This window comes from Parastagonospora nodorum, assembly GCF_000146915.1.
Source record: "Parastagonospora nodorum SN15 chromosome Unknown scaffold_41, whole genome shotgun sequence".
NCBI classification, from domain to species: Eukaryota; Fungi; Ascomycota; class Dothideomycetes; order Pleosporales; family Phaeosphaeriaceae; genus Parastagonospora; species Parastagonospora nodorum.
In genome coordinates, this window is record NW_001884589.1 from 172,657 (window position 1) to 184,446 (window position 11,790).

Below are 11,790 nucleotides of genomic sequence, written 5' to 3' on the forward strand. Positions count from 1 at the left end.
TCAGGGTCTATTGCACGTTGTTTAGACACACTCAGACTTACTGGTCTCGAAGATGAGATCTCCCTAGCAGTTGGCCAGCACACTTGCGGTACCGAAGAGCTTCACAAGTGAGATGCATGGTTTAATGTTGCGCGACAACATTGTTACAGGTTCAGGGAAAAATCTCAGTTGAGTACAGATATGCAAATACAGGCCAAAATTTACTTTATCCTTTTACTACCATGTCAAATTATTGAATACCTGCAGCCATTATATCTCCTGCATGCAGCCATTCCGTCTTTTCCTCTCTCGTTTCGTTTTGGTACCAACAATCTATGCAGAACGATACGAATAGTCGGGCTTGAGCTCTTCATAGGTGCTTACCGTAGCACAAGTGGCCAGTGTGGCTACCTGGATTGATCTGGTGATCTTATTCGGCTGAACACACACATTTACCCCGCAGTTTTACTCACGGCTGGTACAGGAGGGTTACAAGGTGCGAACAGAGAGAGCGAACAATCCGTGAAAATTTCGCTATTGGTGATTCTGAATACTACAATTAAGGTATTTCAGCTGCTGGCATAGGACAAACATCAACTGCCGCCTACGAAGCTGCGCTGCACCAAACCGATATTCCATCAGAGCTCAATGAGTATAAAGAATAACACGACATGAATCAATTGTATAGCTACTACAACGACAATCCTTACAACTCATCGCAGCTCAGGCCAACTCAATCTTCCATTATCAATCGGGCCTGCACCTCTTGTACATCGCTCCTCCTGAAGATGCTTAGAGCAGCCACTGTAAATACTAGAACAACGAAAGCATAAAAGAACATACAAATGACTAAGAAGTAGAACGGCCCCTTGCGAATCTGCGTCATCGTCATGTCAGCACGCCAACGTTGCTCGAGATTCGGGATGCGAGTATAAACACCAGCCGCGAGTGACAATGAAGTTTGGCTAAAGGCAAGCTCCATCAAGTCCATAACAGTGAGATTGTTCGTCAAGGTGGATAATGCTGCTCTCTCGAACAGTGAATAGCTTCCAAAGCCGGCCTGGAGTGGTGCTTTAATGATGGCTGCGATGCTAGGATCGGCTGGGGTCGCGTTGAAGGCGTGGATGTTGCCATCTACGAGCGAGTATGTAACATCGTAGACTGTGGAATTGCATGATATAGAAAATGCCACACGGCCGTCTCCGATTCGAACAATGGTACCTTGGGCAACTTGTGGGTCTTTAGATCGAATAAGGCCACCAATATTAATGCTGTCTACCACGGCTGTGACGTTATAATGGAAGGGATTCAGTTGTGAAGCAATCGAAATTTGCCGTGGAACTCCGTTGTCAAGTTCATAGAACGACGTGTTCCAACCTTTCAGCCGTTCTAAGCCATTTGTAGGAATCTCGCTCATGTCACCGCTGAACATGTCTGAGCAGTGGTATGCAATTGTCAAATCACTGCTATTGATGGTGTCCATCGCACAGTCCCTAGTGGTTGGGAAGCACTTTGTGATAATAGAGGTTGTGTTGGCGACGTAATCAAGACCGTATCTGTCGAGATCACTGTCTACTAAACTGAAACTGTCGCGCTTTTGAATTTCCCTGTTTCCCTGCGCCAGCATCGGATTAAAGAAAAAGACGTGTTGATCATGGGTTGCTTGATCGATATGCGTGATAAGCTGCGTATGATTGAATGTTCCCAGATAAGTGGCGTTCCATAGAGCGTCGAAATCCTCTTTGTTGTAGTCGCTTGTCTGATTGAGTAGACCTGTGGCTAGCAATCGGTACGTTGCCGTAGGTTCCCAAAGAGTCCAAGGACTAGTTGTGTTGTCGATTGAGCAAGGTGGATAATTTGGAGCAGTACTATTGTAATATATGTTGGGGCTAGTTTCGGCAAGTCCACAAATTGCGCCGTTGATGCTGAAACCGCCATTGTAGTCGTAATGGTCTTGAGCATCGATGTACCTGAAGTTGTCGCCATAAACCCGCTGCAGAGTGGTGTCCATAGTTCCTTGAAGTAGCTTATCTGGTAACTGTCAGCTTCATTTGCGGCTTCGCGATAGGACATGTTTACCGCCAATGAGGACAAGAACACTAAGATAAGAATTAGCGGACCACGAGAGAGCTATTTGAAACAATTACTTACGTAAGAAGGAATGCGATCAAAGCTCCAATACCGGCTATTCTCGTTCCATCCGCTCTTTCCGTCCTTCGAGCACCGCAAAATCTGCGAGAAATCCAATCCAACAAAGCTTTTTGGTCACCTCGTAACAATCTTGCCTCATCTCGACCTATGTCCCGATGTTGATTCGCCAACTCGAGGGCCACAAGGTACGAGCAAAGTAGAAGAAAGGGCACCACGGCGAACTGGGCAACATTGGGGGCGAAGGAACTGGTCATTGAGACCTTACCCATAAACACAGCAGTGTAGAACACAGAGTTTTCCAGCGCCTCAATGGGAAGATTCGCATTTTCTTCCAGCGGATGTTGTATTGTCCAGGTTGGTGTTGTGACAAAAAGACATAACAACGTCGCTAGGATGACCAAAGGACAGAAGACGATTGCAAAAGCGCATGCAATCTGAAAGAAGGCCAATACGGAATCCGATCTCGCCGTTTGCTTCTTAGGCTCCTCCGCACTGGAAGCCATGCTGATGGAAAATGTCATCACTGTTAGCGGCAACGATCACCGTTACTAATGGTATAGTTTAGCAAATGGGATTAGATTTTGATTTGGTAGAGACTGACCATATTTCTGAGCCTTTTTGTCTAGGTAGATAGTCGTAGAAAAAGAATTTGAAAAGATTAGTGCTCCGAGAGACTAAATAGAATAGAAGGCATAGCTTATCGCCACCTCCTAAAAGTTGCGAGGCTGGAGTTTATGGAAAAGCACGGCATAGATTCAAGATGGTTACTATAACAGCCCTTGGTATCATGGTTGCTGTGTGGGAATCACGAACTTACGATTTGTCAAGACTTCATGGTGCGGGTACACAAAACAAGGTCGGCTGAGGTTCATTTGATTCAGCGAAGACGCTAGAGAGTACGATAGTAGTCCGACTAATTGAAGCGCTTCGACAAGGATACAGGTCCTGCGAAGGAGTGCGCGCACAAGCTGAAGTCTTCGTACTTCGACCCTCCTGTACATTGCATGGTAGCAATCGGAACCCGGACACCGGTGACCAAGTCTATGACTGCACCAATGATGGGCCTAGCTGAGCTTGTCCTGAGCCTCTTTCAGGGTAGGTGGGTACTATTCTTGTGTGATCTTGCAATTGTGGCTGCAGCATGCGGGGGCGATGATTGATGATGTGGCTTGACCGGTAAAAGGCGCGCGTCGAATGGACAGGGGAAAGGGAAGGTGGCACCAGGCTTGATACTTGAGGAAAGCTATTACCTGAAAGACCCGATCCAGTTGATGGCGGTGCGCTGGCTGCTGTGGTCTGGTCGGAAATGAAGGCATGTAGCAAGTCGCCCCTAGACACGTTAGTCGCACCCAATCAAGCCTTGTTGACGAATGCGACGAACTTGCAATGGGCTGCATACATGCAGGGAAATGGTAGGCAAAGTCTGCAAGTTGGTAAATGACTGGCAGCAAACACTATGCACGTTGCTGGGACTTGCGCCATGCTGCTTGTGAATTCGGCAGCACTGTGTATGCCAAGGTTGAGCTGTACGGCAGTAACGTGACGAGTCGTTGACGCTTCAGTCCTTCCTAGTGAGCACAAATCTTGAGAGATGAAAAGCATATTTGTCAAATAAAATCTATCCATAGAAAGCTCGTTCTAGAGCTTTTCTTTCACGCTAGCAAACTTGAGCTCCTCAAGTGTCTCGTTCCAGAGCCTCTCGCCCATTTGTTGACCCTGATCCGTGTACATGGTCTTTGGCCACCTATGATTGGTCAGTGTGAGTGCAGTGGACTGAATTTGGGAATGAAGTCAGACTCACGCTCTGATGATCCAATCAGTCCATGACCCATGGCTCTCCTCACCCAACACGAGAGACGAGTGCAAGTATATGCGAGACGCATCTGCAGGCTGACGACCTATGAGTTCCACAAAGGCGCATAGTACGATGCTCATGACTTTTGAATCAACACTGCGGAAGAATGCTGTCCCTTTTGTAGCGCCAGGATCGGTGCAGTTGACGATGACTTCTTTGGGGTTGATTGTTTGAGCCAACTTCGCCACAAACATCATGACTAGCAATTTTGACAGGCCATATTGACCAAAGCCATCGAACTTTTCGGGCCGATCCAAGGACTCCAGGATGCTTCCCTCGCCCGGGTGTTCCAAGCCGAGGCCAAGGCTAGCCCCGGAATTGACGATGGTCAGACGGCCCGGCTCAGACGATGAGGTCGCGGGTCTCAGCTTGGGCAAGAGAAGGAAGGAGAGCAGCGCGGTAGCAAGATAGTTGACCTGAATCGTGACTTCATGGCAAAGGCCCTCCTCGACGCGCTCGAACCTGAGCCTTCCCAGGCCCGCATTGAGCACGGCGACGTGGATTCGCTCAAGCTCGCGCTCTGCCCGCGCAGCAAAGGCTTGCACCGAGCGGAAGGACTCCATATCAAGCTCCCACACGTCAATCCGGGCGTCTGGGAACTCCTGACGGAGTCTGGCTGCGGCCTCCTCGCCCTTATTCACCGAGCGTACGCCCATGACGACCAAGCTTGGCCGTAATCTCAAGAAGTTGCGGACGCTCTCGAAACCCAGACCAACGTTGGCCCCCGTCACCAATACAGTCTTCCCGGAGAGCTCAGTGCGAGTGGAAATCTCCGGCACGCGAGAAGATATTTGCTTCCAGAAGTTATGGGCGAAGGTGGCTTCGTATGAGGCTTGCTGTTTCAGTTCGGCAGACATGATGGGCGTCTAGTTGGTAACAAGCCGGAAACGCCTTTGAGTGAGCCGTGTCAACAGCGTAAGCTATATGGAATGAAGTTCCTGGGCTTTATGGAGACTAAGAGGGGATTTTGCCAAAGCAGAAGTACGCTCTTGTGAGAGAGTCCATCGTGCCCACGTTGATGTTGACCAAGTATGGGTAGGGCGTGGAAAACGTCTCTGAACCTGAAGGGGTTGGTAAGCGGGACGATACGAGTCCGCGATTTGGTAGACCAAGCAAATACATGCCGTGTATCACAGACTGCAAACATGAAATTGGTGTGTAGATTGTCGGACGTATTGCGGGTTGGACGTTCCAAAGTTGCGCCGACATCCGCCGGAGGAACAGACTCTCCGGGAGCCGCCTGCAGGAGACCACGATTCTTGGAACTTCTGCCTGGTGTATGCGGGAGACTTCCAAGTCGTCGAAACGAAGAATGGGACTAAAGGCCTAAATGGAATCAAATTTGTATTGCGCTACCCTAATGTCAAGAAACCTGAGGGCGCGATCGTCAGAGCCACACCTGGCCGTGTCGCCCAAACCACGTCAGGATGTGCGATGTACAACCAGGCTGGATTCTCTTGCAGTCTCTTTAGGCATTGCGCGTATGCTTCTTCTCTCTCTCCGTCTTCAACTTTCTGTCTCGCAGCTTGGATCAACTTCTGGACTTTATCGTCGTGGTAACCCAGCCACCAGGTATTACGCGACGCACTCGAAATTTTGTCATCAAGGACGCGGAAAGTACTGTTGGGCGTTGAATCGAACAATGCCAGATCTCCAATATTTTTACGGAACCCAATCGACCGAGCGTACTCTGGACGATTCGTTTCCACAGACGTGTGCACTTTGAAGCCTACAGCCTCCAACGACGATGCGACGAATTTTGCAATTTTTTCAGCGTGCTCAGGCATGTATTGTGGTGTCCGAAGTTCTATCGGTTCGGCGGTGTCCAGGGGTCTTAAGAAGGTCTTTTGCAGCAGCTGCATTGTATGGAATCGGGCTCAGCTGTGCTGTTTCCGATCCGAGGTGATATGGGCTGACGATCGTTGCAGATGGCTTTGCAAGGCCTTGGAACACATCTCTTACGAGACCAACGTTATCCACTGCCAGATTCGCAGCCAAGCGAGCTTCGGGCGAGCTGAATATACCCTTGGTGGTATTGAGATAGAACATAGCCGATAAAGTGCTGGTAACTCTGCCCCACGAGAGCGTAGGATCGAAATTGACAACTGTCAGATCATCGGCTCGCTCCAGATTCAGCGCTACATCCACTACGCCCGCACGTAAAGCCTCGAGCCTTCTCTCTCCATCCCTATTCTGAATAGCGATGATTACTTCCGGGGGTCCAACTTCACTTTTGTCGACTCGATGTAAGGTAGCCTTGCCAACATTGTTCTGACGTTCGAACTCCACGACTCGGTACTTGCCCGTACCCAAAATTGGCTTCCCATCTTTGTCCATACGGCATGGGTAGAACTCGCAAAGAATGTCCTGAATATCGGCAAAGGGTTCTGGGTTCTCGATCCTAACCGTCTTATCGTCCGGCGAAGAGATGATCGCGTTTTTGAGATAACGGGCATAGCTCCAAGGCATATCGAAGTAGTCCCGCGAATTCAGGAAGCCATTGATGAAGGCCTCGATGTCACTGGCCGTGCAAGCCTTGCCATCATGAAAGAACGCATTGTCGCGAATATGGAAATGCCACACTCTTCCATTATCTGAGTGTTCCCAGCGGTGGAACAGGCCTGGCTTGGCCAGCCCGCCTGGCTGCCATCTAAGCAACGGTTCAAAGGCAAGACTCTTCAAAGCAACTACGCTATTGTCGTCAGTTACTTGTGTCGGCAGCCGGAAGTCGACGTTTTCCAGTGCAATTCTGAGCGTGCGCGCAGTCATTCTCTGGGAGAAGTTTGTAGAAGCTGAGATTTGCGTCAATGCATGTTACATGCAGAGAATATACCTCTGCTCACATAATTGCCTTGATGCGCACTGTTGGATGATATCCGAGAGGTCGAGATAGTCAATTCTTGCCCAGGTCCCTTTTCGCTCACTGCAGCTTTACCATGCTTGTTGACGCCTCGGATATCGCATCGGCTCGCCAGGGTACATATTCGACATCCAGATGTTCAAGCACGCGATTACCACAAGGCTCGAGGAACTGGCGGCCTGAGCGACAGGTGGGTCAATTGTTCGGCAAAGCTACCAGAAGAGGTTCCGACACCGCGAAATATAACAAAGTACGAGTCAGACAAACGAAGACCAAGTCGGACCATGAGTCTGTCGACTCTGCCGTCTTATCATATACACTTTTGACGGAAGCTTGATGCCGAACCAAGCATAGATAAGCAGAAAGATGGGAGATGGGGGTCTGGAAACCCGGTTAAATCCGAATATGCGTTTTGAAATGTTGACGATATTGCAAGGCTGACCGATTCCGATTCGAAAGTCTACGATTGCTTGCAGAGAGGATATGTAAGCCAATGTTTGCCCCTGCAAAGAAATCAAGGTAATATCTGTGCAAGATGTGAGGCAAGCCAATGCTCCGACCAAGTGAAACATAGTTTAAGCGTCGAGGAACAATGTTCCGAGATACTGTTATCGTCAGAGCGGAGTGTTATCACGCCATAACTTACTCTGTATGGGTGGGATTTCGGTCTTCCGAGATATCTGTAGGCTGGTCTTTGCTGCATGAGAATCTCTATTACCTGCAGCAAGGTTATCTGCATCGCTAGGGTTTTCCCTTCCTGTCGACGGCAGTGTTTCTTTTTGTATTTCGAACGTTCGCGATGGCAAAAGTACCAGGATCAGATATTATTGTATCCACAGCACCTCATACAAACAATGATGAAGGGTCTGCAAAGGACGGCCACGCAGACACGGCTGAGAGCAGTTCTGCCATTTTCGGCCATGAGAAGCAGAACGCATTTTGGCGGCGATGTGTTGGTGTAATCTGGGACTCGCTGGAGGGAGAGCCTGAGTATCGGCACTACGTCCAAAAGCTGGATCGCATATTCTTGTAAGTGAAAGTGCGAACTTGCAACCCGTTTCGGCATCTAACGATACGACGTCAGTCCAACTGTACTGCTTGGATACTTCATCAAGTATCTTGACCAAACGAACTACAGTACGTTCTCACTTGCGGTTCTCCCACGACCCCTTTTCTAATAATTGACACTTGGAAAGGCAATGCATTCGTCAGTGGCATGAAAGAAGACCTCAATCTCTATGGCAATGAACGAAACTGGCTTGGAACATGGTTCAGCTTAGGAGTCATGGTCGGTAGTGTACCAGCTCAAATGTCGCAGCTTCGCTTTGTTCGACCATCTATCTTGATACCGTCTTGCGAGATTATTTGGTCGATGCTGGTCCTGAGTATGGGATTTGCGAAGAATATCAAAACGGTGAGTGAACTCTAACTTGAGCAAATGTCGCAGCTAAGCAACGATAGATGTACGCGCTCCGTTTCTTCATAGGACTCTTCGAAGCCTGTGCATTTCCCGGTTATATCGCTATGCTAGGCAGCTGGTACGGTCCTAAGGAACTCACGAAGCGCCTCGCAATTCTTCTTCAAGTTGAGTCCATCGCCAGCATGTTCAGCGGATACTTGCAAGCAGGACTATACACGAGTATGAACGGGCGGCATGGAATTGCCGGCTGGAGGTGGCTATTCATAATGGACGCCATCATATCGATTCCCATCGCAATCTGGGGCTTTTTCGGGTTGCCAGACCAGCCTCATAACACTCGCGCGTTTTACTTCTCAGCAGACGTACGCCAAACCCCGTCCAAATCAACTCCAACGCTGACTATGAATACAGCATATAAAGTATGGCATCGAAAGAATCGAGAAGTTTGGACGCAGAGAACAGACTAAGCTTTCGCGGAAAGATCTCAAACGAGTTTACTTCGGCTGGGAGATCTGGGTCTTTGTCGTCCCCTACACGTATGTTGACCATCCACGACTCTTCACTTCCAATTCGCTGATACCATTACTATAGCATGGTAGCAGCATGCCACACGGCAACAAGTTACTTCAGTCTCTGGCTCAAAGCAGCAGGTTACAGTGTCGTCAAGACCAACTACCTTCCGACAGGTGGCAGCGCTTTGAACATCGTCTTCTCGTTCATTTGCGGCGTCATTGCAGATGCCACGGGACAAAATTACTGGATGATCGTTGCCATTCAGTTGCTGATGATATTGTGTAATATTATCTTGTCTGTATGGGACGTACCCAAAAGCGCACTCATGTTCTCGTATTACGTGTCGTACGCTGGATCGGCAGCGACACCGATTCTAGTTGTGAGTCTTCCGTGGAAACCGTAGAGGGAAAAGGGCTAACGCTTCGGATAGAGTTGGGCGACTCAACTTACCGCTGGCGACGCGAGTCTGAGACAGCTCGTTGGTGGCTACAGCAAACGTGGTATCATATGCTTGGGTCCTGTGGGTACCATGTAAGTCCGAGGTCGAAACGATGAGCTCATGTATCTTGCTAATGGATTTCCCAGTGGTCCTTTTTCCTACATACGACGCCCCAAAGTACAGATACGGATATCAGATCCTGATCCTTTTCGGTGGACTAGCAATCATTAGTGTGACACTCATGAAGTACATGTACTGGCGCAAAGAGTAAGACTTCTTCACGAAACTTTTATTTTATCTGACTGTGGCCATAGGAAGAAGCAAGATGGCGAAGAAGAACCCCAAGACCCAGCGAGTGGCGATAAGAGCATCGACAGCAAGGGTGTCTAAGTTGAGGATATTAATGCGAATTGGAACACTACATCTTCTTTGCGGAGGGAGATGGATGATATTAAGATTGCCCTTGTCCGCAATTAAATTAGGACCTAAATCTTCACAGATAGTAATCACAGCTTCCACTGTCCGCAGTGGCTAGAAGTCTGGTCGCAATAATGTTTGCTCACGCAGAACGGCACGATACTACTACATTCTCACTATTGGGCTGCATGTAGTCACATCAAAGATTCAAAAAACTTTCAGAAGTAAAAAATGCTGTCTCCGGAGTTTTGGTTTAGATCTCCGAGCTCGTCTATGGCTAGCTGGAAAAACATGTATTTTAGTCTGGACGGGCGGCGAATGCGTGTGGAAACGCCAGTGAGAACTTCGATACTGTTAAGAAACCTTCGATTGCGTGATTTGTATTGCAAAGCAAAACTGGCGCATCTCTCCACTCTTAACACGCGATGGTGATGTGCGGCTACCGCTGCCTACGCTTCTGGTATCGCCAGTTGCCGACAACATCTTCTCCCAAGCTTAAGCTTAGCCGACAGGCATTCTCCAGCGATATCGGTGTATTATCAGTCCTATTCCGATTCGGGCGCGATATACGCAATTCGAATGCCAGCGGTGTCGAACATGAGATTATCGCACACTTGCGCCGCCGAATGGCAAAGTTCTGTCCAACACCGGAAACGCGAACATGTGCACCGAGGTGTCAAAGTCTAAGGAGCAATTACAGAACATAGCGGTGGGTTTTGGCAGCTCTCCGCTACTCGTTCACCCGGATGGAACCACCATCGACCTAGAAACCGGATACATTCCTCTACTGGTGAATTTTACTCACGAAGACAAGGCCGCAAAAGGACTCAGAAAACGATCAGCCGACGACGAAGCAAAACCACCGGTTTACTATTCCGCTCTCGAGGTTGTGCGAGATCACAAAGTCTTGCTACTGAGCGGCGTTTCTGGAAGTGGGAAGACGACGTTTGCGAAACACTTATGTTTTGGTCTGGCGACAGGACGGTTCAAACAGGCGCAGCTGCTCGCAAGAAATGATGTTGGGGCTGTGTATGAGGAGGTGTGGGATGCCACGAACGTCGTTCCTTGTTATGTGGAGGTGAAGTCGCTCGACCAATTGAGAGATGCTGTAGATTTCTTAGTTCCTAATATTATGAAGCTTTTGATGTTGGGGAAAAAGGAGGAAGTATCAGGTTTGGTTGTCATGCTCGACACCAAGTTTCATCCTCCAGGGAAAGAAGTCTCTGAATTGTTGACTTGCTTGGTCGATCGCATTACGGAGGCGGAACACGCTAGAATCGTCATATTGGGCGACAAAAAAGCTAGCCAGTCGTGGAGACTTCCTTCTCACGTCGCAAGATTCGATGTTTTGCCTCTGCTAGAGGTGCAGCGACGACAGGCAGTGAGCCATCTGCGTGGACTAGAAGAGCGCCAGGTCAGGATTGCAAGTGGGAGAGCTGCAAAATTACCGGCCATATTTGCTCTGTCGGTTGAAGCGGAGGTTGATGGGTACGAAACGGAAGATATACTGCATTTGTGGCTATCGAAACACGCTCCTCGAAAGGAAGAGGCGAGCATGTTGGCGGAGAAAGCGTTCAATCACTTTCGGCGTGGCTCTCCATCGACTGCATCAGGTGACTTACCATTCCTGGCTCGCTCGAAAGCAGTGCAACAACTCCTGGCCGCCCGAAATTTGGCTCAAGGCTCCCCAGAGACGGCGATCAGTTTATACCGCGAAAGTCCGCAGATATGGGGGCAGGTCATACTCAACCTTTTGGTACACCTTGGGCCGTGCCCACAAGGCGAGACTATCATCAATGGTCTCATCAAAGAATCGACACTTATCTCTCAGGCTGGCGCTTTGCTTGTGGCGAACACGGGAGTATCAGTGTCGGCAGACATCCAAGCCCGAGTCAAAAATATCATGCTTGACATCATCCAACAGGCTGAACTATCATCTGCAGAAAGAAGAGACGCAGGCCGTGTATTATCACGGCTCGAAGATCCACGCGACTTGGAAGAACTGGCCGAAGTCGAAGCAATGACTTTGACCTTTGGTTCTGACTCTCATCCCAATAGCCGGCCAATCGGGCTGGTGGGTCTAGAAAACTATCGCATCGGACTATATCCAGATCGTGCAATCGGGATTACCTGAGATTTGTCGAAGAGACTGGCCG

General features: G+C 49.1%; 7 protein-coding genes across 7 annotated transcripts; 4 read left to right on the forward strand and 3 right to left on the reverse strand.

Annotated features, from left to right (window-relative positions):
* Window positions 1-712: 712 nt before the first annotated feature.
* Window positions 713-2,633, reverse strand: SNOG_15897 (hypothetical protein; the record flags this gene model as incomplete). Its single annotated transcript, XM_001805979.1, has 4 exons — window positions 713-792; window positions 823-2,010; window positions 2,059-2,078; window positions 2,131-2,633. 4 exons carry the CDS (start codon window positions 2,631-2,633, stop codon window positions 713-715), a joined length of 1,791 nt encoding a protein of 596 aa, XP_001806031.1.
* Window positions 2,634-3,188: 555 nt separating this feature from the next.
* Window positions 3,189-3,571, forward strand: SNOG_15898 (hypothetical protein; the record flags this gene model as incomplete). The annotated part of the gene is made up of 2 exons (XM_001805980.1): window positions 3,189-3,225; window positions 3,399-3,571. 2 exons carry the CDS (start codon window positions 3,189-3,191, stop codon window positions 3,569-3,571), a joined length of 210 nt encoding a protein of 69 aa, XP_001806032.1.
* Window positions 3,572-3,768: 197 nt separating this feature from the next.
* On the reverse strand, window positions 3,769-4,842 carry SNOG_15899 (hypothetical protein; the record flags this gene model as incomplete). The annotated part of the gene is made up of 2 exons (XM_001805981.1): window positions 3,769-3,874; window positions 3,932-4,842. 2 exons carry the CDS (start codon window positions 4,840-4,842, stop codon window positions 3,769-3,771), a joined length of 1,017 nt encoding a protein of 338 aa, XP_001806033.1.
* A 174-nt stretch (window positions 4,843-5,016) lies between these two features.
* Window positions 5,017-5,315, forward strand: SNOG_15900 (hypothetical protein; the record flags this gene model as incomplete). Its single annotated transcript, XM_001805982.1, has 2 exons — window positions 5,017-5,058; window positions 5,148-5,315. 2 exons carry the CDS (start codon window positions 5,017-5,019, stop codon window positions 5,313-5,315), a joined length of 210 nt encoding a protein of 69 aa, XP_001806034.1.
* On the reverse strand, window positions 5,312-6,754 carry SNOG_15901 (hypothetical protein; the record flags this gene model as incomplete). The annotated part of the gene is made up of 1 exon (XM_001805983.1): window positions 5,312-6,754. The coding sequence occupies one exon, from the start codon at window positions 6,752-6,754 to the stop codon at window positions 5,765-5,767; it is 990 nt and encodes a 329-aa protein (XP_001806035.1). The 3' UTR covers window positions 5,312-5,764.
* An 890-nt stretch (window positions 6,755-7,644) lies between these two features.
* SNOG_15902 (hypothetical protein) lies at window positions 7,645-9,607 on the forward strand (the record flags this gene model as incomplete). Its single annotated transcript, XM_001805984.1, has 8 exons — window positions 7,645-7,874; window positions 8,058-8,259; window positions 8,307-8,627; window positions 8,677-8,801; window positions 8,923-9,157; window positions 9,209-9,309; window positions 9,401-9,484; window positions 9,532-9,607. 8 exons carry the CDS (start codon window positions 7,645-7,647, stop codon window positions 9,605-9,607), a joined length of 1,374 nt encoding a protein of 457 aa, XP_001806036.1.
* A 688-nt stretch (window positions 9,608-10,295) lies between these two features.
* Window positions 10,296-11,768, forward strand: SNOG_15903 (hypothetical protein; the record flags this gene model as incomplete). The annotated part of the gene is made up of 1 exon (XM_001805985.1): window positions 10,296-11,768. One exon carries the CDS (start codon window positions 10,296-10,298, stop codon window positions 11,766-11,768), a length of 1,473 nt encoding a protein of 490 aa, XP_001806037.1.
* Between the last annotated feature and the right edge of the window lie 22 nt (window positions 11,769-11,790).